Below are 27,036 nucleotides of genomic sequence, written 5' to 3' on the forward strand. Positions count from 1 at the left end.
CATGGGGGCTTGGGAGAAGACTCAGCCAGTAAAACGTCAGACTCTCAGCACCCTTATAAAATATGGGAGCTGTGTCATGCATCCCATGTGATCCCAACAATGGCAGGGGGTGTTATAGCATAGAAAAAAAAAAGTAGGACTCTAGGATTTACTAGCCACAGTTTAGTAAGAAAGTCTGTCTCAAAAATTAAGGTGGACTACAACCATTGGTCGATACACATTCACAGAGAGGTGAGCATACCTACATACACATGGGCTCCTCCTCTAAAGTGATTATTATATACAAGGACAACTAATATTCTTAGTTTATATTAGATATATGATCTCTTTTGAAATACTTTATGAGGATGCTAGAGAGTCTTAATATTTTACATTGGCTACATTGCTTCAGAACTATTTGCAGAGCTGGGTCTATATCTGATTCTTCCAGAACATCAATCTATTTCTTGTTTTGCCAATGTCATCCTGATTGTTTTGAAATTTTATACCAAGCCTTGATGATAGGTAACAACTTTCCAACTTTGCTCTTATTTGTCAATACCAAGCTAGTATTCTGGGTCTTTTGTCTCTCACTATCAGCATTAGGTTTTATTTAGTGTTATCCAATTTCATTAAATGTCTTTAATCTGTTTAATATAATATTGCTTTTGTTCTGGTTACTTTGGATTTAATTTGTTTTTTTCCTGGTTTGCTAAGATCAAAGTTTAGAATATCAGTTTAAATTTTTCTTGTTGTCTAAAACATGTCCTCAATAATATGAATTTCTTTTTACTGCTTTTCCTTCACCCCGTATATTTTGATGAAATTTATTTTATCTTTTTATACTTAAAATAATTTAGCTGCTATGAACATTTTTCATTAACTTAAGGGTTTTTCTTGAAGTCTTCTTGTTACACATCTTTAGTTGAATTGTAAGAGCAGATTCTATATGGCTTGTAGTTCTTAAAGTTGTAGCTGTCCAGATATGTCTTACGACCTGAAATGATTTGTCTTACTGAATGTTCTGTTTGATCTACAGAAAGATTTGTAGTCTGGTCTCCCAGGATGGAGGAGCCTATAGACGCCAGCTATACTCAGTTGCTGCTGGTGCTACTGAATCCAGTGTCTTTATCACAGAGAGGAGTTAAAGTCTGTAGTTAAAATAGTACATTGGAACAGGGAAGGTGGGATGAGTCAGTGGGTAAAGTGCCTGCCTTCAAGCCTGAAGACCTGAGTTCACACCTCAGGACCCACAGGAAGAGAACAAACTCCTGTAGGTTGTGCTCTGATCTCCACATGGAGGTATATAGTGGCGCGTACACACACACACACACACACACACACACACACACACACACACACACACAGAGCAACATATATTAATGTATTTCTCCTGTTAATTCTAATAGTTTTGCCTCATATATCCCAGTGTTGTGTGGGTCAGAAATGGGGTCCCGCATCTGCTTGGGCAAGATGGGACGCAGGAAGTTTTTACTGTGTGCACCTCCACAACACCACTGGGCAGGCATTGGGTTGTGAGAAGCTGAAGGACCCCGCTCCGGAGGTGGGGAAGGTGCAGTCTGAAGTCCCCATGGACCTGCCAGAGTTGGGCTCAGACTCTCAGGCACCACAGGGTGCCGTGGAAGAGCTGGTTGTGAGGTCCCTGTGCCACATGGAGGTCAGGGATGTCAGGTTCTCAGTCTTGGACACTGCAGATGCTGCTGGATGTCACAGAAGAACTGAGAACAGAGTAGGGGCCCACAGATAGACTCTGTCCAGGGGCCGAGGGGAAAACAGTAGGAGAGAACTCTGACTAGGTCCCTTGGGGATGAGAGTCTTGGGCTTGTTTGGGCGGCTTGGCTTCAGTTGGCTGGTGGCCATGGCTGGAAGTGCAGGGAGGCCTCCTGGTGGGAGGTTAGCTTGTTAGGTAAGACCTGCTCCATTGTTCCAGCATGGCGGTCTTGATGAGAAGAGTCAGTCCATAGATAAAAGGCGTTTATTGTAGAAAGGCAGAGAGGGAGAAGGGTAGAGAAGTTGAATCTGGCCATGGCCATGTAGAGAGAGGGAGGGAAGGGAGAGGGAGCAGGAGGGTAAGAGATGAGAGTAAAAGAGTAAGAACAACTGGGTAAGAGAGTAAGAGAGAGAGGGAGGAGTGGGCAAACAGCCCCTTTTATAGTGGGCCCGGCCTACCTGGTTATTGCCAGGTAACTGTGGGGGTAGAGTTCAGACAGAATACCAGGAGCTTGGGGCATTGCTTATGTGACTGATGGCCACACACCTCTCTGCAAGGGGGTGGGGTGGGGGAGACTGTAGCTGAAACAGGAGCCAATAGCCCAGAAGGCCTGGCTGAACACCTGCCATCCCTTAGGGTCACTGGGGTTCAAGGCCTGTGTTCGTCTGGGTACCAGACTGTCTGTGCACAGCTCACACTGTCCCACAGTGTTGTGTTTTAGGTGTATTTACTAACTAAAGATTTTATGTCTTCCTGGAGTGCTATATATTATCATATGGAATGCTCTTTTTACTCCTGATAACTTTCCTAGTTTTGCAGCTTGCTCTGTCTAGAGTTAACACAGATACTCTGACTCCTTTAGTAGTATTTGCATGGTGAATCTTTCTCATAGCCGCCCTTGTAACCCCGAAACACCTGCACATTAAAAGCATGCGTCTGGTAGACTTGTATCATTGAGTCTTGCTTTTTGACCCACTCTGATAATGCTTTTCAATGGATGTGTTCAGACCACAGCTGTTGTGATGATTACAGACATATTTGTATTAACATCTACCATATTTCTACCATGTTACTTTTATTTGTTCTGTACTCTTTTTTTTCTCTTGTACTTATTTCCTGCCTCTTTATGGTTCATAAAATAGCATTTTATGTTGACTCTACTTTTTCTTCTTTGCAGGATGTTTAGCATCCCTTTTTATTTTTTTAATTCTTTGATGACATTTTAAAAGTTTTTATGTGTATGGGTGTTTTGTCTACATGTATGTCTACTCACTATATTCTGTCTGGTGCTCATGGAGGCTAGAAGAGAGCTAAATCCATGGAATCATCTGACTGCCAGTTGTGAGATGCCATGTGGGTGCTGGGAATAAAACCAGGTTCTCTAGAAGAGTAACCAGTTTGTCTTCAAGTTGCAATATAAATTTACAACAATCTCAAGTTTACTTTCTAAAAGCTCTCTGCTGTTCTGGTAGCAATGCAATAATAATAAAACTATTTGATTTCACTCACTCTTTCTTGAATTATATACCTATGTGTACACTTACGTTGCTGACCTCTACACTTTTCCTTTTATCAAGAATTTTTTTCTTTTATCATAAGGTAAGTTTGTTTGTGCTATTTGTTAGTAAAGAACAGAATACTTGAATATTTTCCTTGACTTTATATTCTGCAAGATCATTTATGTCCTCTGTCTTTCTCTGTGTATGTAAGTGTGTGTGTGTGTGTGTGTGTGTGTGTGCACTGCTGTACTTGCCTGGGTATGCAGATCTGGAGGCTAGAGGCTGTTATTGAGTGTCTTTCTCTATGGCGCTCTCACCGAACCTAGGATTCATGTTTTTTTGGATAGATTGGCTGTCTCATTCCCTATCACTGGATCAGAACCACCTGGCTTTCTTCTAAAATGTGGGGGCTGTGAATCTGACTTCAGTCTCTCATGCTGGTGCAGCAAGCCCTTTACTGTGAGCCATGTCACCAGACTGCTCCTTCAGTTTTAAATGATACTGTTATACAATATGTAGAGTTTTGCTGGTATATGTATTTTTCTTTTACTAGTTGAGTATTCCACTCCAACTTCTTGCTTCCATAGTCTCTACAGACATGCCATATAGTTATTATTTTCATTTATTTAAAGGTAAGGCAGTGTATTCTGGTTTCTTGTAAGACTTAAGTTTTAAAATGCTTGATCAAGATACAGAATTTTTGGCATTTATACTGCTTTGTAATCTCTGAATTTCCTGGATATTTAGTCTCTTGACATCTATTTGGGAAAATTCTTGATAACAACTCTTTAATACATAGAATTCTTTCTTTTCTCCCCATGTTGTTTTTAAACAAAATCCCAATCATTCAGTTTCACTGAATGAAGACTCAGGAGCCAGATACTGGGGTGAAAGCCTATTAGCTCAGAGAGGCAGAACAGAGCACCCAGATGACATTCTTTTTCAACTGATGTCCCAGAAGAAAAGAGCATGTTCTCCTTTTTCTCTCTTAAATACTCTCTCCAAACTGTATGTTCCTCCTTTCTACTTCCTGTACATCTCTCTCTATCCATTCTCCTGACTCTTTCTTCCACTCTCTGGTTTTTCTTCTATGTTCACTCCCTGTCAACTGGTTGCTTGCTCTGCCTCTTTGCCTACAGTTGACTTTATTTACTGTTATTTACAATAAACAGAACACTCTTGGATTAAAGTGTGTGCTAGGGCCGAGCCACACCACAACTAGAAATAGGTTTTTCCAGAATGTAATCTCAGGGTTCACAGTGTGATCAGATATACTGCAGTATTCTAATTATAATTCATATTTTTTGTAGTTTTCTCAAAATTCTCAGATATCCTGTATCTTTTTGGTCTCCCTGTTCTCTGCTCTTGTTGAAGTTTCTTGTGTGTTTGCCTCAAACTCAGACCTTCTTTCTATGGCCACGCTTGATCTCTTTATTGAGCTCACCAATCACATTGTTTTCTGTTACAGTATTTTATTTCCAATATATATATTGTGATTTCATCGTTAAATTTCCCTCTCTCTACTTATCCACTGTTTCCCTTTCCCATTTACTTCTTTAACTTGTTAATTGAAATATTAAAATGTTTCTGGTCTTGTAATTCCAACATGCCTGCTATCTCCTTCAACTATCTCTTGATTTATTATGAGCTAATCCTGCTTTTGTTCAGAATTGGGCCTAATATATTAGATAAAAGGAATTGAGCCAAATTGGCCTTAGTAATGTAGAAGCAAGGTAAGAAGGAATTCTATGTTCAGGTTAGTGTGTTGTTCTTGTTATTATTATTAATATTGCTAATTTTGTGGGCACATACCTCAATGTGCACATCAAGGTCAGAGGACAACTTTGGGGAGTCATTTTTTGCCTGCCACATGTGGGTCCTGGGGAATCTAACTCCAGTCATCAGACTGACAGCAAGTGTTTTTACCCTATTAGTAATTATGCCCACCCTTGTTTTGTTCCTGGTATATTGTTTGAATTGTGGTCTTGTTACCTGAAAATCTTTGGTTCAGACTTCCTTTGAATTTATGGTCCTTTTGCTCCAGCCTCTTGAGTGCTAGGATAACAGGTTTGTATCCCAATCCTTAGATAGGTTGTGAGGTTCCCCACATAGTCCTGTGAACCTACTCTGTGTTTGTGATGTTTCAGTTGTGCTTGTCTTGCCTCCTTCTTTGCCCACAGAGAGAAGAATGGCTGGGGGCAGTTAGAGTTGGTCAGGCCCCATCTGCCAGGTGTAGGTTACTAAGGATCTATTAAAACCAATAAAGTCAGGCTCTGCTTAATTACTCCCTGTAGACAGGCCTCATTAGAATGAGCAGGAAATCTGGCTTATTTAACATAAACAATTTTTTTCTACCCCTGCCAGAAGCAAGAGATTTTGTTCCGGTATTCACTCTGAGGCTGTCTGAACTCTGCTCTTCCCCCGACTCTGCTCTGCTTACACCCATGGCCAGGTGGCTGATAACATCTGTGGAAGGGAAAGTCAGGGAAGGATCCATGTCTTGGCTATTGTGGATAGTGCTGTAACAATCGTGAGTGTGCACCCATCTTGGTGCCATGCTGTCTGAGATTCCCTTTGAGTTGTGTACTGGAGTGGTGTAATTGCATCATAGCAATTCTCATTTAGGAATACAACAGATACAAAAACAGGGGTCAGCACAATCACTGAGAGGGTAAGAACACTTGCTGTCACCACTCATTTCCACAGGAGCAGAGTTAGGTTGCATTCCCACAGTAGTGTGTAACAGTTCCTTTCCATGTACCCTTACCAGAATTATTACTGGGTTTTTCTTTTCTTGCATGTATATTAGTGTACAGTAATTCATGTGTATATGTATATAGATACATATGCATATGGTATACACATGCATGTGGAGACATGAAATTGATGTTTGATGACTTCCCCCATATTCTATTTTCCATAGGTAGAGTTTCTATCTGAACCCAGAGTGTACCAATTGTAGATGGTCCAACTGATTGCTTTGCTGTGGGAATCCCCTGTCTTTGCTTCTTCAATGTTGAGATTATAGGTGACAGATATGGCTATCCCAGGTTTATGGAGGTTCAGGGATCTGAACTGATCCTTACACTTGCATGACAAATGTTTTCCACTGAGTCATTTCCCAACCCCTGACTGTTTTCCTTCAAGTTAGTCATTCTAATTAACATGAAATAGTCTCAGTCTCCAAAATCACTCAATAAATTCATGTGCTATAGTTCCAATTTGTATTTCTATGATAGCTAAGGTTGTCAAATATCTGTTTTACATAACATTTCATATATATATATATATATATATATACATATATATATATATATATACACATACACATATATATACATATGTGTGTGCATATACACATTTCACATATACACATATACATACTCTCTGCTTGGTTCATTTGTATATTTATGTATTGAATAATTTGGACCTTTTGTGTTTAATTTTGAGTTCTCTTTGTTTGTGTTTGTGTGTATGCTTATGTGTGTATGTGTGTGAGAGATGTGTGCACATTTGCATATTTGTGCCTGTGAATTTATGTGCACATAACTGGAGTCTAGAGGAGGACACTGCATGTCTTGCTCTATCACTCTGTACCTTATTTCTTGGCGACAGAATCTTTCACTGAACCTAGAGCTGGGCTGGCAGTTCCACATAGCATTGTTTGTATGTGTGCAACCATGCTTGCCTTGGTTTTAATGTAAGTGCTGGAAACTCAAACCCAGATGTTCATGCTTATTCAGCAAGTCTGTCACCCACTGAGTTCTTTGTAGATTTGGTGACTAATCCCCCATCAGCATTTATGGTTGGCAAAGACTTCTTCCCATTCTGTTGGCTCTTTCTCCACAGCTAGCTTTTCTGCTGTACAGAAGCTTGTAATTTCACACAGCTCCACTTGCCCGTTGTTGCCTTACCTCCCGAGTGATTGGAGCCCTTTCATCACATCTTTATTGACACTTGTATTCTGACGTAGTTTCTCCTCACAATTACATCCAGGTCTTTAATCCATTTTGAATAGGCTCTTTTTACACAGCGATAGATATGAACCTAGTTTCATTCTTCTCCAGGCGGATGAAAATTTCCAGGCACCATTTGTTGAAGAAGCTATCTTTGTTCCAATGTGTGGTTTTGGAATCTTTGTTGAAAATTATGTGAGTTTATTTCTGGCACCTCTATTTTCTTTCATCTTTCATATTTTGTACCCGTACCATGCTTTTCTGTTACTATAGGTCTATGGTATAACTTGTAATTAAGTATTGAATAACCTTCACACTGTTCCTTCTGCTTCACACTGACCATGAGTGCCCTGTGCACTCATGTGAATTTTAGCTTTTCTGCAAGTTCTATAAAAAAAGTTATTGGAAATTTTACAGAGATTGGATTTAATTGGCAGACCAGTTTTCGTAATGTTGTCTATATTCATTCTGATAATCCTTGGAGGTGTTCACTTGGGGGCATTCTAGTATATTGTGATGTCCTTTATCTCCTTACTTGGAATTATTTAAGGTTTAAATTTAAAGTTATGGTCAATAGGAATCTCCCTCTAATCTCTATCTCATGAGTTTATTATTGATCTTTAGGAAAAGCTTCTAATTTTTGTATGCAGATTTTGTAGCTTGTTACTTTACTGTGTTTATCAAGCCTAAGAGTTTTCTCATGGGGACTATAGTATCTTTCAGCATATTGTCATATCATCTTCTTTACCTGTTTCTGACATTTTGAATTACTTAGCTTGTACTACAACTTCAAACATTATATTGAATGACTAGAATGTAGATATCACTGTCTCATTTTTAATACTGAAATAAATGTTTCCATCTTTTCTAATATAATATTGAAAAGAGTTAACATGTATAAACCTAATTATGTGGAGGTATTAGCCATACATTCAATCCTAGTTTTCTTTGCTGTGATAAAGTACTGACTCAAACTAACTTGGAGAAGGAATGAGTTTATTTGAGTTACAACTTCCATGTCAAAGTTCATTTTCTAAGAGAAATCAGGACAGGAACTCAAGCAGGAACAGAAGTAGAGACCATGGAAAGATGTTGTTTACTGGCTTGCTTCCCATGGCTTGCTCTGTTTTCTTCTTTATACAACCCAGAACCACCTACCCAGGGTTATACCACCCACAGTAGGCTGGGTCTTCCTATACCAGTCATCAGTCAAGAAAATACTTGATTGAGTTGCCTATGGCCCATTTTGATAGGGGCAATTTTTCACCCCTCCTAGATGACTCTAGTGATTTTAGCTTGTGTAAAGTTGACAACAAATAAATAAAGATCCAGCACATATTCTTAGTATCTTTGTGGCTTCATCATACAGGGATATTGAGCTTTGTCACAGGTCTTTTCTGCATATATTTGAGATAATCATGTGATTTCTATCCCTAAATATATTTAGGTGCTATATTATGTTTATTAGAATTGCATATGCTGAAACATTCTTGCAACCTTGGAATAAAACTAAGTTGACTGTGTTTTTTTTTTTAATATGTCAAATTGGACTTGCAACTATTTTGTTGAGAATTTTGAACATGTGCTCATCAGAAAAATTGATTTATAAGTTTGATCTGTTTCTTTTTCATCACTTGAAATTTATTTTAAAATTTCATTGAATTAGATTGGCAGTATTCCTTCATTTTCAGTTGTGTGGGACTTTCTTGTAATTAAAATTTTTTAAACTTTAAGAATTTACTGTATTTACATAATTTCTATTTTTCTCAATTCTCTATCTAAGTCTCCTCATGGCTTCTCCTTGAATTTACAAACTGTTCTTTAATTATTGTTATAGACATACACACATATAAACACATGCTCACATATGCTCACACACCCTAATGGGTCCATTTAATGTTGCTCATATGTGTATTTATGGCTGACCACTTGGAATTGGATAAGCTGTCAAGGGACTCAACCCTCAAGAAGACGGCTTCTCTTTTTCTCAGTAGCCATATTACCTATAGCACTTCATTTATGGATGGAGCCTTGTGAAAGTCTTCCCATCTATCTTGACAAGTCAATGATGTCATTCTGAAGTGATCTTGTTTAGGTGACCACAAACTTGTGATTTCATTATTGAAATTTTCCTAGTCATTTGTAGATAACCTTATATTTCAAAAGACAACATGGTTCTCTGACTCTTACAGTCCTTATGCTCCCTCTATCACAAGTCCCCTGAGCCTTAAGTGTCAGGATTGTATTGTATATTTATCAATTGAGGTTGATACATCTAAACCTGTCTATTTTTCTCTGCACTTAGTTGTGGGTTTCTGTGATAGTCAAGTTTGTTTGATGTGGAGTGAAAGGTACTCCTATCTCTAGGTATAAGAATAATAATTTGGAATACAGTCAGAAATTATAATGGTTTAGAAAAGAGGCAGCAGTATGTTTATGATCTCCAGACATAGATAGTCAGTTAGGTTTATAGTACCAGTCACGAACTCCATCCTATTGAGTGAGACTTAAATTCAATTAGACAGCTATTGGTTGATTCCAAGATATTTTGCCATGGTATTGTGGTTGGTGGGTTTCACAGCCATTAACAATTGTCAATTAGTTTTCTCCTTTGGTAGCTTGCATGGCATCTTTGGATATTATGAGAGCTAGTCTTCAGGAAAAAGGCTTTCAGGTCAGTTATGGAATGTTTTGAGGAGTACTCTTCTATTACAATGTGGTAGAATTCAACAGTAATTCATCAATTTCTACAAGTGTCTTTGTTGGGAGATGTCTCTAATACTAACGCTTGTTAAATAACCAGTTAAATTGCTTATTCTTGCTTGACTTAATTTTAGAGGGGCCTAGAATGTTATTAGCCTTGTATGAATTTTCCAGCTTTTTGGAATTTTATATGAGGAATTTCGATTATATGGAGAAGGCATGGTGGCAGATACACGTGTGACTGTGATAATTCCTATGCTTGGCCCAGGGAGTGGCATTATTTGGAAGTTCAGTCTTGCTGGAGAAGGTGTGGTCTTATTGGAGTGGTTATGTCATGTGGGCGTGGGCTTAATATTCTAGTCCTAGCTGCCTGGAAGCCAGTATTCTGCTAGCACTCTTCAGATGAAGATTTAGAACACTCAGCTCCTCCTGCACCATGTCTGCCCAGACCCTGCCATGCTCCCACCTTGATGATAATAGACTGAACCTGTGAACCAGTAAGCCAATTCCAATTAAATGTTGTCCTTATAAGAGTTGCCTTGATCATGGTGTCTGATCACAGCAGTAAAAACATAACTAAGACAATGACCGTGTGTCTGGTGCTCAGTTCACATTCTCCTTTTTGTTCAGTTCTGAATCATAGCCCATGGGATGATACTGTCTTCCTAGTTCTAATTTCGTGGAAAGACCTTCATAGATATGCCCCTGGTATATTTCTTCATGATGATTCGAAACATTGTCAAATAGATCGTAAAGAAAAAAACTGCTTTGGGTAAAGATGAGTTTCCCCAGAAAATTAAAATTCCTTAGTTATAAGATGTTGATTTGAGTTAAGCAACTTAGTAAGCCCCAAACATGTTATAAAAGAGTTAAATTGCTTTTTACTTCAAGGCTTCAAAATTTCTAGCAAAACTATAAAGAACCTTTTCCTTAACACATCTCTGGGAAAGATGGCTTTGCTAAAATTATTTTCCTGCCTCTATACCTCAGTGATAATTTACTCTATCCACACTTTCATCTCTTATTTTTTATTAGATATTTTCTTCATCTACATTTCAAATTCTATCCTGAAAGTACCCTATACACTTGACACACCCTGCTCCCCAACCCACCCACTCCCTTCCTCCTGGCCCCGGTGTTCCCCTGTACTGGTGCATACAATCTTCGCAAGACCAAGGGCCTCTCCTCCCAATGATGGCCAACTAGGCTATCTTCTGCTACATATGCAGCTAGGGACACGAGCTCTGGGGTACTGGTTAGTTCATATTGTTGTTCCACCTATAGGGTTGCAGACCCCTTCAGCTCCTTGTGTACTTTCTCTAGCTCCTCCATTGGGGGCCCTGTGATCCATCCTATAGATGACTGTGAGCATCCACTTCTGTATTTGCCAGGCAATGGCATAGCCTCACAAGAGACAGCTATATCAGGATCATGTCAGCAAAATTTTACTGGCATATGCAATATTGTCTGGGTTTGGTGGCTTGTTTATGGGATGGATCCCCAGGTGGGGCAGTCTCTAGATGGTCCTTCCATCTCAGCTCCAATTTTGTATTTTTAACACCCTTCATGGGTATTTTGTTCCCCATTCTAAGTCTTCTTGAGTTTCATGCGTTTTGCAAATTTTATCTTGAGTAGTCTAAGTTTCTGGGCTAATATCCACTTATCAATGAGTGCATATCATGTGCATTCCTTTTTGATTGGGTTACTTCACTCAGGATGATATCCCCAGATCCATCCATTTGCCTACAAATTTCATAAATTCATTGTTTTAAGTATCTGAGTTGTACTCCATTGTGTAAATGTACCACATTTCCTGTATACATTCCTCTGTTGAGGGACATCTGGGTTCTTTCCAGCTTCTGGCTATCATAAATAAGGCTGCTATGAACATAGTGGAGCATGTGTCCTTATTACAAGTTGGAACATCTTCTGAGTATATGCCCAGGAAAGGTATTTCTGGATCCTCCGGTACTACTATGTTCAATTTTCTGAGAAACTACCAGACTGATTTCCAGAGTGATTGTACCAGCTTGCAATCCCACCAGCAATGGAGGAGCGTTCCTTTTTCACCACATCCTCGCCAGCATCTGCTGACACCCGAATTTTTAATCTTAGGAATTCTGACTGGTGTGAGGTGGAATCTCAAGGCTGTTTTGATTTGCATTCACTGATGATTAAGGATGTTGAACATTTTTTTCAGGTGCTTCTCAGCCATTCGGTATTCCTCAGGTGAAAAGTGTTTGTTTAGCTCTGTACCCCATTTTTAATGTGGTCATGCGATTTTCTATAGTCCAGCTTCCTGAGTTCTTTGTATATATTGGATATTAGTCCCCTATCAGATTTAAGATTGGTAAAGATCCTTTCCCAATCTGTTGGTGACCTTTTTGTCTTATTGACGGTGTCTTTTGCCCTACAGAAGGTTTGCAATTTTATGAGGTTCCATTTATCTATTCTCAATCTTACAGCACAAGCCATTGCTGTTCTGTTCAGAAATTTTTTACCCTGTGCCCTTCGAGGTTTTTTTTTTCTCCCCCACATTTTCCTTTGTATGTTTCAGTGTCTCTGGTTTGATGTGGAGTTCCTTGATCCACTTAGACTTGAGCTTTGTACAAGGAGATAAGAATGGATCAATTCAAATTCTTCTACATGATAACCACCAGTTGACACAGCACCATTTGTTGGAAAAGCTGTCTTTTTTCCACTGGAAGGTTTTAGCTCCCTTGTCAAAAATCAAGTGACCATAGGTGTGTGGTTTCATTTCTGGGTCTTCAATTGTATTCCTTTGGTCTACCTGTCTGTCTCTGTACCAGTACCATGCAGTTTTTTTGTTTGTTTGTTTGTTTGTTTTTTTTTATCACAATTGCTCTGTAGTACAGCTTGAGATCAGGCATGGTGTAGAGAAAGGCCACACTGTCTTGTTTGAGTTAATTTTATATCCAGATACTGCACTGAAGCTGTTTATCAGGTTTTGGATTTCTCTGGTAGAATTTTTAGGATAACTTATATATATTATCATATCATCTGCAAATAGTGGTATTTTGACTTTTTCCTTTCCAATTTGTATCCTCTTGATCTACTTTTGTTGTCTAATTGCTCTGGATAAGATTTCAAGTACTATATTGAATAGGTAGGGAGAAAGTGGGCAGCCTTGCCTAGTTCCTGATTTTATTTGGATTGCTTCCAGTTTATCTCCATTTAGTTTGATGTTGGCTACTGGTTTGCTGTATATTGCTTTTATTATGTTTAGCTATGGGCCTTGAATTCCTGATCTTTCCAAGACTTTTATTATGAATAGGTGTTGGATTTTGTCAAATGCTTTCTCAGCATCTAATGAGATGATCATATGGTTTTGTCTTTGAGTTTGTTTATATAGTGGATTATGTTGATGGATTTCTGTATAGTAAACCATCCCTGCATCTTTGGGATGAAGCCAACTTGATCATGATGGATGATCCTTTTGATGTGTTCTTGGATTTGGTTTGTGAGAATTTTATTGAGTATTTTTTGCATCGATATTTATAAGGGAAATTGGTCTGAAGTTCTTTTTTTTTATTAGGTTATTGTGCGGTTTGGGTATTGGAGTAACTGGGGCTTCACAGAATGAATTGGGTAGAGTACCTTCTGTTTCTATTTTGTGGGATAGTTTGAGGAGAATAGGAATTAGATCTTCTTTGAAGGTCTGATAGAACTCTGCACTAAACCCATCTGGTCTTGTGCTTTTTTGTTGTTGTTGTTGTTGTTGGGAGACTATTAGTGACCACTTCTAATTCTTTAGGGGAAATGGGACTGTTTATATTCTTAATCTGATCCTGATTTAACTTTGGTACCTGGTATCTGTCTAGAAAATTGTCCATTTCATGCAGGTTTTTCAGATTTGTTGAGTATAGCCTTTGTAAGAGGACCTGATGATGTTTTGGATTTCTGCAGGTTCTGTTTTTATGACTCCCTTTTCATTTCTGATTTTGTTAAATAAGATAATTTCCCTGTGCCCTCTTGTTAGTCTGGCTAAGGATTTATCTATCGTGTTGATTTTTTCAAAGAACCAGCTCCTGGTTTGGTTGATTATTTGTATAGTTCTTTTTGTTTACACTTGGTTGATTTCAACCCTAAGTTTGATTATTTCCTGATGTCTACTTCTCTTGGGTGAATTTGCTTTTATTTTGTTCTAGAGCTTTTTTGTTGTTGTTGTTCTGTCAAGCTGCTAGTGTATGCTCTCTCTAGTTTTTTTTTTTTTTTTTTTTTTTTTTTTTTTTTTTTTTTTTTTGGAGGAACTCAGAGCTACGAGTTTTCCTCTTAGGAATGCTTTCATTTAACTCCATAAGTTTGGATATGTTGTGGCTTCATTTTCATTAAACTCTAAAAAATCTTTAATCTCTTTCTGTATTTCTTCCTTGACCAAGGTATCATTGAGTAGAGTGTTGCTCAGTTTCCACATGAATGTTGGCTTTCTATTATTTATGTTGTTATGGAAGGTCAGCCTTAGTCTGTGGTGATCTGATAGTATGCATGGGATAATTTCCATATTTTTGTATCTAATGAGGCCTGTTTTGTGACCAATTATATGGTCAGTTTTGGAGAAGGTACCATGAGGTGCTGCAAAGAAGGTATATCCTTTTGTTTTATGATAAATTGTTCTATAGATATCTGTTAAATCCATTTGTTTCATAACTTCTGTTAGTTTCACTGTGTCCCTGTTTAGTTTCTGTTTCCAGGATCTGTCCATTGATGAAAGTGGTGTGTTGAAGTCTCCCACTATTATTGTGTGAGGTGCAATGTGTGCTTTGTGCTTTACTAAAGCTTCTTTAATGAATGTGGGTGCCCTTGCATTTGGAGCATAGATATTCAGAATTGAGAGTTCCTTTTGGAAGATTTTATCTTTGATGAGTATGAAGTGTCCCTCTTGTCTTTTTTGATAACTTTGGTTGGAAATCAATTTTGTTCAATATTAGAATGGCTACTCCTACCTGTTTCTTCAGACTATTTGCTTGGAAAATTGTTTTCCAGTCTTTCATTCTGAGGTAGTGTCTCTCTTTGTCCCTGAGGTGGGTTTCCTATATACAGCAAAATGTTGGGTCCTGTTTATGTAGCCAGTCTATTACTCCGTGTCTTTTTATTGGGGAATTGAGTCCATTGATATTAAGAGACACTAAGGAAAAGTAATTTTTGCTTCCTGTTATTTTTGTTGTTAGAGTTGGGATTCTGTTCCTGTGGCTGTCTTCTTTTAGGTTTGTTGAAGGATTACTTTCTTGGTTTGTTTTGTTTGTTTGTTTGTGTTTTGTTTGTTTGTTTGTTTGTTTGGTTTAGTTTTTCAAGACATGGTTTCTCTGTATAGCCCTGGCTGTCCTGGAACTCACTTTGTAGACCAGGTTGGCCTTGAACTCAGAAATCCACCTGCCTCTGCTTCCCAAGTGCTGGGATTAAAGGTGTGCACCGACACTGCCCAGTTTTCTTGCTTTTTCTAGGGTGTCATTTCCCTCTTTGTGTTGGTGTTTTCCCTTTACTATCCTTTGAAGGGCTGGATTCGTGTAAGATATTGTGTGAATTTGGTATTGTCATGGAATACTTTGGTTTCTCCGTCTATGGTAATTGAGAGTTTTGCTTGATATAGTAGCATGGGCTGGTATTTGTGTTCTCTTAGGGTCTGTATGACATCTTCTGACTTTCATAGTCTCTGTAGAGAAGTCTGGTGTAATTCTTATAGGTCTGCCTTTATATGTTACTTGACATTTTTCCCTTACTGCTTTTAATATTCTTGCTTTGCTTAGTGCATTTTTTGTTCTGATTATTATGTGTCGGGAGGAATTTCTTTTCTGGTCCAGTCTATTTGGAGTCCTGTAGGCTTCTTGTATGTTCATGGGCATCTCTTTCTTTAGGTTAGGGAAGTCTTCTTTTATAATTTTGTTGAAGATATTCACTGACCCTTTAAGTTGAAAATCTTCATTCTCTTCTATACCTATTATCCTTAGGTTTGGTCTTCTCATTATGTCGTGGATTTCCTAGATGTTTTGAGTTAGGATCCTTTTGCATTTTGCATTTTGCATTTTCTTTGATTGTTGTGTTCATATTTTCAGTGGAGTCTTCTGTACATGAGATTCTCTCCTCCAACTCTTGTATTCTGTTGCTGATGCTCACATCTCTGGTTTCTGATTTCTTTCTTAGGTTTTCTATCTCCAGAGTTGTCTCCCTTTGGGTTTTCTTTATTGTTTCTACTTCCATTTTTAGATCTTGCATGGTTTTGTTTAATTCCATCACCTGTTTGGTTGTGTTTTCCTGTAATTCTTTAAAGGATTTTTGTGTTTCCTGTTTAAGGTCTTCTACCTGTTTAGCAGTGTTCTCCTGTATTTCTTTAAGTGAATTACTAATGCCCTTCTTAAACTCCTCTACCAGCATCATGAGATATGATTTTAAATCCGAATCTTGCTTTTCAGGCTTGTTGGGTTATCCAGGACTCACTGTGGTGGGCATCTTGGGTTCTGATGATGCCCAATGTTCTTGGTTTCTCTTAGTAAGATTCTTAAGTTTTCCTTTTTACATCTGATAATCTCTGGTGTTAGATGTTCTAGCTGTCTCTGGCTGGAGCTTGTTCCTCCTGTGATTCTGTTAGCCTCTGTCAGCACTCCTGGGAATCCAACTGTCTCATGAGTCCTAGTGGTCAGGAGCACTCTCTGAAGGCAATCTCTCCTCTTGCGGGGAAGGTGCACAGAGTTCTGGAGCTCAGATCCACCTCTTGACTGAAGGTGAAGGCACGAAGGGACTCTGTCCAAGAAGCTCTGTTGCTTCTGTGGCCCAAGTGCTCTCTCCTGTGCAAACTGGTCTTTGAGAGACCTGGGATACAAGATGGCTCTCTCACCTGAGTCCCAGGATCAGAGCCCTCTCTGGAGGCCAAATCTTCTCAGTGATCCTAAGATCCTGGGTGTGCTAGGGTGCCTTTGGGGACCATGGGACTGTCCACTGAGTTTACGCCCAAGGTGACGCGGGGCTGGTGCAGACCAGAAGGAACTCCAGCCTCTGGTCAGGCAGGTTTCCTGTTTCCCTGCTGGCCCAAGCCCCTTTGGGTTGTTTTGGAACAGATGTTGCATTCCACTTACCAGTGATCCCAAGATTCTGGGTGTGCTATAGCACCTGAGGCGTGGAGAGTCCTCTGGGAACCATGGGGCCGTCTGCTGAGTTTGCGCCCAAGGTGGCTTGGGGCTGGTGTCAACCAGTCATCTCTTATTTTTTATTATATATCAAAGCATGATCAAAATGGTCGATACTACAAGTCTATTACCCTGTACTGGAAGGAGACTTTTATTAACGGAAGCCTTGGGGTGACAAGTGTAAGTTTCAATTCTTGTTAAGAATTTTCAAAACAGGGAGAAATTTATGCCCCTGAGAATAAATTCCCATTATTACTTTGAAAAGTTGTTGACTGAAATGGGGTAGATTATGAGTGGATTCTGAGAACTGAGAAGTGATAATTACATATGTCCTGACCCTTGGCATTTTATATTTGTCCCTCTTAAAAAGACACTCCAAAGTATTCTCTGGGATTTTGATGTGTGTCCAAGAAACACTGTGACTCCTATATCTACTTTGCTGTAAGAGGCAAGTGTTATCTCAAAAGCAAATTCCCTGCATTGTGTTACCAAATCATTTTTGCAGTGGTCAGGGACTTTCAGACAGGTCCCCTATATTAAAATTAAAACTTCCATGTGGGGTTGCAAATTCCATAAAATCTTTTGAAATATGAATTTTCATTGCTTGTTCACTTTTGAAGCATAAGGCAGTCTGTCTCTGTAGATTTTAAATTCACATTATATGTCTTGGAAACATGGAATATTACTGCTATGCTGTCTTTATGGCAAAGATGCCGCTGTACTTGTGCTTTGTTCTGTATTTTTATCATTTTCTTTATATAGAATGAAAGTTTTCTATATAATGAACACCTTTTAACATTGTTATTTTTGCATTTTTTCTAATGACATAGGAAGGTATTTTCATAACAGGTAAGGATGAATTTCAGTTAGGCTTTCTGCCCCTGAATGAGCTGATTTGTCTCTGGTCCTGGATCTAGTATCACATCTGTATAGCTCTGAATGAGCTATTATCTTTCCAGAGACATTGCTTCCACATAACTGAAGCTATGAAATAAGCTTTTTATCTCTTGTAGAATTATGAGGAAACAGAGCTTAAGGGTGTCAGAGGAAACATAAGGAAGAATGTGTAAATGGGGTTATATGAAAATCAAACTGGTTGTTATCGTGTAGAAGAATGCGAATCGATCCATACTTATCTCCTTGTACTAAGGTCAAATCTAAGTGGATCAAGGAACTTCACATAAAACCAGAGACACTGAAACTTATAGAGGAGAAAGTGGGGGAAAGCCTTGAAGATATGGGCACAGGGGAAAAATTCCTGAACAGAACAGCAATGGCTTGTGCTGTAAGATCAAGAATTGACAAATGGGACCTAATGAAACTCCAAAGTTTCTGCAAGGCAAAAGACACCGTCAAGAAGACAAAAAGACCACCAACAGATTGGGAAAGGATCTTTACCTATCCTAAATCAGATAGGGCACTAATATCCAACATATATAAAGAACTCAAGAAGGTGGACTTCAGAAAATCAAATAACCCCATTAAAAAATGGGGCTCAGAACTGAACAAAGAATTCTCACCTGAGGAATACCGAATGGCAGAGAAGCACTTGAAAAAATGTTCAACATCCTTAATCATCAGGGAAATGCAAATCAAAACAACCCTGAGATTCCACCTCACACCAGTCAGAATGGCTAAGATCAAAAATTCAGGTGACAGCAGATGCTGGCGTGGATGTGGAGAAAGAGGAACACTCCTCCATTGTTGGTGGGAGTGCAGGCTTGTACAACCACTCTGGAAATCAGTCTGGCGGTTCCTCAGAAAACTGGACATAGTACTCCTGGAGGATCCAGCAATACCTCTCCTGGGCATATATCCAGAAGATGCCCCAACAGGTAAGAAGGACACATGCTCCACTATGTTCATAGCAGCCTTATTTATAATAGCCAGAAGCTGGAAAGAACCTAGATGCCCTTCAACAGAGGAATGGATACAGAAAATGTGGTACATCTACACAATGGAGTACTACTCAGCTATTAAAAAGAATGAATTTATGAAGTTCCTAGCCAAATGGATGGACCTGGAGGGCATCATCCTGAGTGAGGTAACACATTCACAAGGAAACTCACACAATATGTATTCACTGATAAGTGGATATTAGCCCCAAACCTAGGATACCCAAGATATAAGATATAATTTGTTAAACACATGAAACTCAAGAAGAATGAAGACTGAAGTGTGGACACTATGCCCCTCCTTATATTTGGGAACAAAACACCCATGGAATGGAGTTACAGAGCCAAAGTTAGGAGCTGAGATGAAAGGATGGACCATGTAGAGACTGCCATATCCAGGGATCCACCCCATAATCAGCATCCAAACGCTGACACCATTGCATACACTAGCAAGATTTTATTGAAAGGACCCAGATGTAGCTGTCTCTTGTGAGACTATGCCGGGGCCTAGCAAACACAGAAGTGGATGCTCACAGTCAGCTAATGGATGGATCATAGGGCTCCCAATGGAGGAGCTAGAGAAAGTAGCCAAAGAGCTAAAGGGATCTGCAACCCTATAGGTGGAACAACATTATGAACTAACCAGTACCCCGGAGCTCTTGACTCTAGCTGCATATATATCAAAAGATGGCCTAGTCGGCCATCACTGGAAAGAGAGGCCCATTGGACTTGCAAACTTTATATGCCCCAGTACAGGGGGACACCAGGGCCAAAAAGGGGGAGTGGGTGGGCAGGGGAGTGGGGGTGGGTGGATATGGGGGACTTTTGGTATAGCATTGGAAATGTAAATGAGTTAAATACCTAATAAAAAATGGAAAAAAAAAATCAAATAGAATGTACATCAGACTTTGTAGCTTAAGTGTTCTAAAAGTATATTTAATGTGAATGCTGTCACTATTTGTGCTGCATAAAATAGTTGTGGTGTTTTCTCAAGCATGGTGCCATCTGCACAGAATTGAGCATCAATGATTTTCTCACTGGTGGAGGTTCTGTGGCTCTTACAAACAGGTGTGTTCCTCTCTCATTTGTTAGACACTAAGTAAAGCAGCAAGTCTGTAGGCATAGTTTGATAAGAACAGTACAGTTGTTTAAGTTTTTGGTGACTTTTAGTTTTTGAGACAGTCTTATGTATCCTATGTTGGCCTCTAACTTTTCATATAGTTGCAAACTATAAGGAAGAGAGGAAATCTTAGCTCAGTACTTGGAAATAAGTTTATTCAAAATATGATCCATTAAATGACCATGGGAGATAGGATTGCAATATAATTTTGTTGCCTATCATTAAAATTAACCATCAAAAATTGCTTAAAATTGTTGACATTCAAATATGTTGGGTAAGTTCAGTTCATATTGTTAATTCTTTAAAGATAGCACCAAACCTAAGCTCCGAAGAATAAATACTGCCTATTACACACATAAACTTTAATATAACCTAGATGTAAACATATTACCAAGACACTAGACAAAGTCATTATCTATGTCTGATTGTCATCACAAGGGAGCATATGCCCATGACATCTAGTATAACCAAGGACACAGCTGACCACACAATAGGCTCTCAATGATACCAACATTAAGTTAGATCTCCAGGCCAAACTGACTTGAGTCTTTACACACTCCAAAGGAAACAGTCATGCCATGACATTCTCTATGGTCTTGTGAGGGTGAGGAATTTGAACTAATACATAGTCCAACAACTTTGGGTTCTTCTCATAGAAGCCCAGATGCACCTTTCTTTCCAAATGGTGCTATGACATTTGGTAGACATGAAGTTATGTCCACTTGTTTGTTTGAGAATAAAATATAGTCCTAGGAAATGATTTCTTCATTGTTCTAAATTTCATGGGGACCTTGGTTTTCTCTTAGACAGCAAATAAACATTAGTGCTTTGCAAAAGCTCATATATTTAGCCATTTCATAAGCCTAATGGAACAATTGGAAACTGTACTTTTTAAGTCTTGTCTATTTCACATTTAAGCATATTCTGGAAATAAAGGGAGAGCTGGCTTCTGTTGAAAGCTGTGTTGCTTTCAGACATACGCCAATGAGAGTGTCCTTCCCACTACCAGCAAGTGGCTCCAGTTAGCTTACATTTCAAACTCATGTCAAGAATAGGAACTAAACATTGGGTAACTATTTGGGGAACATTGAAGGGTATTAAGTTCTGAATAACAGAATTGCTTGTGCTTTCCCACAAAGCTTTTCTCGGCAGTTGAATATATCTGGATCTTATTCTGGTTTCTTGTTCTTTTTTTAGCTTCCTGAAATGACTCATGTTCAGACACAACGACCCTGGATGACGTTTCTCCTGCAGAATGTCGGATTGGTCCTTGGCTGGTTTTCTCTTTTGCTCTTAGCTGTATATGAACAGAATATTAAAATATAAGTTAAGAATCTCTAATGGCTTCCAAAATGTAATTATCTGCTCATATCTCGTATCTTCCATGTTCTCTATGCCAATCACTAATTTGGTATTTATATTCGAGGCAAAGAATTTGTCATTTATCTTAACTTATTAATTCTGTATTATAAATTTTTAGAAATATATATATGTGAGTCTGGCTTGGATTAAAATCTTTATTTTTGTTTCTGACACTGTGATTGGCCACAATAATGTTTAGTGTTAGAAAATTCTTAATTCTAGTCAGCTGCAAAAATATTATTTCCCTACAAAAGAATGTTTATTCCTTATATTTGAAGCAGACATTTTTGTCGTTGTTTTTTAAATTGTTAATAATATATTGTTTTCTATGTGATTAGTAAAGCATAAGCAAATATAATTGTAGAAATGTAATAAAGGCTAGTTTCAATTACCTTTCTGAACAAATCCTCTCTTACAAGCTAGTACAACATGATCAGCTGGAAGAACCAAGCCTTGGTTCAGCAGTTTATGTAAATAATCCACTTGGGGAGGTCTAAAAGATACAGCAGAATATCCCACCTGTCCTCCTGTCAAACTCAGCACATATCTGTGGTAGGCAACAAGAACTGTAAACAAAAGGCAAAGTTCCCAAATCAATAAGGCAACAAAGAGTCGGGCAGAAAACCAACGACTCAGCTTTCACAGATTATAGAACAGGTGAACAGGTGTGTGTGTGTGTGTGTGTGTGTGTGTGTGTGTGTGTGTGTGTGTAATTTCACTGATGAATCATATGTTTGCATTGTTTCTGAGGTCACTTTAAAGAGGATAGCAGTAGGTGAATTCATGAACAAGGAACATTACTGATAACACAGAAAATTATTAAGATAGAAAATGACCTACTCTTTAGTCATTTTGTCCCTTAGAATATGGGTGCCTTCTATTTCTCTTAGTTTTTAATGGTGGATCTTGACAAGGGAAAAGGTTATTTTGTTTTTACTGTGACTCATGGCACACAGTTATGTATCTCCTACCTCTTACTCACCAACTGGTAGAAGTTCTTTGTCATGCCCCAACCCAAACATAGTCACTTAAAAAACACCTTGCTTTGATTTCAAAATAAAGTGGACTTGTCCAGCTGTCTTAGGTGAATGCTCAGACTTTGGGCTATTGTGTACAAGAATTCAGTGTACCTCAGGAACAACTTAACTATATAAGTGAGAATACAAGTGGCTGACTCCATTCTCAGAACTTCTGACTCTGTGTGTCTGAGAGAGTACTGAGACCTTGACTTAGAACTCCCAGGTATTGTTAAAGATGCTAGCTGTGGCCAGACTCTGTACACCATTGGTGAAAAAAGTCAGACAGACCTGGCTCTGAGACAGAACAGGTCAAGAGCTGTGTGTTTTTGACTAAGTTGCTTAAAACTTCTGTGCTTGGATGATTTTCAAAGAGCGAGCTAGACCTGACAAATAGAGCCTCAGCTTTCTGTTTTAGGCGAGTAAAGCAAATTGAACAAGCACTCCTTTGCACAGGACATCCTGGGGTAGAGGTTACAAACACAAAGTACCAGATATGATCTGTGGACGTGTTTTAATGCCCATGTTCTGATTTTGTTATTTAGCCTTCATTTATGCTAGCTTAATTGGAACAGCTGTGATGGATGACTGTGTTTCTGGTTCAAGGTTAAACAAACTAAATTAAAATTTGAGATGTGAGCTACTGACTCTATGACCTTCAGCTTTGAGTGATCTTGATGCTGGTAGGGTTGTGAATAGGGTGCAGCGGGGTTGAACACTGCCAGCTATCAGAAGGAAACATTCCAAGCCCTTCAAAAGCTTATCACTAGTGTTCCCTGATTGAAAGCAGAGACTGAGTCACTCAGATAGCATCCTAAGGGTAGTAGGGCATAGTAGCTTCTGAGGAACCTTTTTGGGTTCCCCTTTCCTCCTCTTTACCTTATCGTTGATTTGCTGATAATGAAAATTGTGTTCCAGGCAGCATACCATAAGTAGTCTTAGAATTGCTAAACGGGGCCAGGGAGATGATTCAGTGTAAAAGCACGAGCCACATCAACCTGTTAACTTGAGTTGGATCCCAAATCACATACAGAAAGTGAAATACGTTAGCATGCATCTGTAATTCCAGTCCCCATGCAGCAAGATGGGAGGCTGACTTAGCTTTCATGGGCCACCTCGCCTAGAATGAGACCTAAATGAACAAGTGAGACCTGGCCCCAAAGCAAAGTGGAAGGGGAGAACTAATTTCCAAACTTCGTACTCTGATCTCCATATGTATACTGTAGCAAGCAAGCATGTATCAACATTCACACACATGCTTACAGACACATACTTTTTTCAAAACTGTTTTTATTCCTCAAGATTCAGTAATAATAGTAAAAATATGATGACAGTTCCTTGCCCTCTGAAAATGACCTGAACTTAAATTTGGGTAGACTGACAGTGTTTTTCTTTTAGGGTAAACTGTTTTTTTTTTTTAAATCAGGTTTTTCAATTTTTGGAGCAGGTGTGTTTCCTAAGACTCAGTTGGGGTCTCTATTGTACTTCTGATTAGTGATTTGTCTGCCTCCTCCTCTTCCTCCTCCCCCTTGTTCTCTACCACCATCCTCACTACCCCTCCTCCCCCTTCTCTTCCCCCCTCCTCTTCTTCCTCCTCCTCGTATTCCTATTCTTATTCTTCCACTGAACCAGAAATGTTGCTGGGGTAAAATCAAAGAGTGGAACATGTATCTGTCTTATTTAAGCATCTATCATCTACTGACAGGTCTTTTTTTAGAGACAGAGGAATTGGCTCATGGTGTGGCTTTGTAAAGTCTGGGGAAATGGCTTCACAACTGAAGGCTGAGTTGACCCAGACTCTTAGGTAAATATGTCTATGAACTGTAGCCACTCCTAACTGCTCTGCCCTTTCCCAGAACCTAGCATTGCAGGTAAGACTTTGAATCTCTTTTTGAGACTCATTTCTCAAGACATAGCCCATTGACAATGTTCTTTCCTCTTTGGAGTGGAGATAAAGGACCTGGTCACAAGTGGTAATCACTAAGGTTAGTCTGTGCTCATCAGTTGAGTCATTAAGAATTCAGGTGCCAAAGTGAGATCTAGGTTCAAACCCTAGCCATACTTCTTGGAATGACAATTCCTTTTTGTCCATTAAAATAAGATTGTGGTGATGTCAGTATAAAATACTGCTTGTGAAACACTTAGCGCAGAGCCTGCAAAATATTAATAATGATTCAAAATATTTAATACCTCTCGTTGATATTTCCTTTTTCTGGTAGATTCAAATCTTTCTTAGTTCTGTATTCTTCATCAAGGAAAGGCTTTTTATTGGTGTGGAGTGGGGATTGAACCTTTTAAAAATATATTGTGCCCCTGGGCTTGAGGCATTACAGTAGAAAGCTTGCTTGCTTAGCATGTAGAAGGCTGTAAGTTCAATCCTCAGGGCTGACAAAAACATATTAAAAGCCATATCCTTCTATAATTCTCTTTAAATCCTCCAAACCAGCTTCTCCAGAGAGCCAATAACATACTGCAAATGTGCGTGTGCATGTGTGTGTGTCACACATGTGCCAGTGGGCTTCACCTTTACTCACATCTAGAGAATAAGAGATGGAGCCCCTTTGGCATGCCCTCCCTACTCTGCACACTCTCCCATATAAGCTCTATCACTCTGGTCATAATACTTACACTCAGCATGAGTCCTCTGCATTTACTTCTTCTCTCTCACAATATGTGAAAACCTATTATACTCCTCTGCAGTTATCCTTCTGAGAATGATAATGGAAGCTGGCTGAGAAGGATCTGTCTGAGGTCAAGGCTGTTGCCAACACTTGATTTTGACTCAAGGAAAACAAAACGGTAGTCCCACTGAACCTCTCTGTTCTCTGAAACCAGCCCCTCAAAAAAACAGGGAAGCAGGGCATTGGCTTGATGGAGCCCTGGTCTATTTAAATAGAGAAGTGTCCTCCAGCTGAGAGTACAAACAGCTTGTACTCCTAAGAAGGGTACCCTGGTCTGTAGAGGCTGAACATATACTCCAAGCAAACGTCCTTTAGTGTTGAGAAATAAGCTTTAGGTTATGGTGTACCATTTAAAATGCAAATGAAATGTAGGAGAAGTTTTGAGAGACTAAGAGATGGCTTTACTCTAAGCCAGGAGTGGGCTTAACTGGCCCCTTCCCATACACCACTACATATCTAAAATTCAATACATCCATCCCAGTATTCATGTCCCCAAGAAAAAAATATATGTCCTACAAGATCTTTCCCACATTCTGCTTAGCCACATTGCAAATTTGTAAATCCCTGTTGCTTTTCTCTCTTTATCATGACAAACCTCTTCCTAATTGTAAAGTGGCATGTGTGTGTGTATGTAATACACATGTGTGTATTACATATGTGTGTTGTAATACACATACTAGAAGGCAAAAATAAATGAAACAGGGATGTAGTTATAGCGGTCAAGGTCTAGGACCCTAGGTTAAAAGATTAAGATTTAATCATGGGATTAAATCTTCTCCCGTGCACAGTACAGCAGAGTGCAGTACCTATAGAATCAGAGGGGAATGAAACTGAAAAATCTTACAGTCCAGAGGACTCTCCAGTGAAAGACAGAATATGGGAGGCAAGAACCATAGAAGAAATGATCTGTTTAGAATACACAAAATCTGACTCCTGGCCAGATAACCATAAAACTCTGTTAAAGGCCTATATGAATCACTTCTTTTTATCAAAAATATAATGTTGGCTCTCATTGCAAAGTTACAAGGCAGTCAAAAAGACAAGAGAACATAGGTAAAAAGACAGTGCAAGAGCCACAGATAGGTTCAGGATGGACAGAGATGTTGGAGTTATTAGACTAGGAGTGTAAATTGGTGTAATTAATATGATAAAGCTTATGATGGAAAAATGGAGCATTTTTAAAGTGGAAAAGAGTGAGGTAAGCAGGACACTGTGAAAAATAAATAGCTGGGTGTACATATTGCAAGTTCCTGGAATGCTACTAACACTAAGAAAAGACAAATAGGAAGATCACCATGAGTTCAAGTCCAGCCTGCTTCACATAGTAGCAAAACAGTAAGAAATCAGTGTGTAAAAGGAGAAGAAGAAGGAGGAGGAGGAGGAGAAGAAGGAGGAGGAGAGAGAGGGAGAGAGAGAGTGAGGGGGAGAGAGAGGGGGAGGGAGAGAGAGGGAGGGAGGGAAGGAGAGAGGGAGAGAGAGATGGAGAGAGAGAGAGAGAGAGAGAGAGAGAGAGAGAGAGAGAGAGAGAGAGAGAGAGAGAGAGAGAGAGAGAAAGGGAGGAGAGCTGGGTAACTTCTAAGACACCAAAATCTGGAAACAGATACTCCTGCAAAGGCAAACTAGAGAATGAAAGTGTATTTGCCCTACAAAGACCCAAACTTTGTTCTACATACAGTTCAGAAAAAGGAAGCATTTTCCTACACATTTTTGGAGCTCCTTTGGTTTGCTAACTATATTTGAGTGTGCTCTTCTCAAATATTCATACTGCTGTCCTGGCACTCAGCAGAGATTCCAAAGCTAACCCTTGCTTGTCTTCACCTTAGATTTAATATTTTCATGTAAACATGCCATCTCCCATACAACTTGTTCATCTTGCTAGCAAATGCAAAATTAAGATGATATATTAAACAACCCAGGTCACTTAATTTTAATCAAAACATTTTGTTTCTCCTTC

General features: G+C 39.0%; 1 protein-coding gene across 2 annotated transcripts in view; it reads left to right on the forward strand.

Moving 5' to 3' along the window:
* Slc39a12 (solute carrier family 39 (zinc transporter), member 12) overlaps positions 1 to 21,777 on the forward strand; it is a 106,662-nt gene extending 84,885 nt beyond the window's left edge. Inside the window, exon 10 of one of the 2 annotated variants that reach the window (XM_006497481.2) lies at positions 21,221 to 21,364. In XM_006497481.2, coding sequence (XP_006497544.1) covers positions 21,221 to 21,349 — 129 coding nt within the window. In that variant the 3' untranslated portion in view covers positions 21,350 to 21,364. Of the gene's footprint in view, positions 1 to 21,220 lie in introns of both variants that reach the window. The other variant, NM_001012305.2, reaches the window with a different exon arrangement.
* Positions 21,778 to 27,036: the final 5,259 nt, after the last annotated feature.

This window comes from Mus musculus, chromosome 2 (assembly GCF_000001635.26).
Source record: "Mus musculus strain C57BL/6J chromosome 2, GRCm38.p6 C57BL/6J".
NCBI lineage: Eukaryota > Metazoa > Chordata > Mammalia > Rodentia > Muridae > Mus > Mus musculus.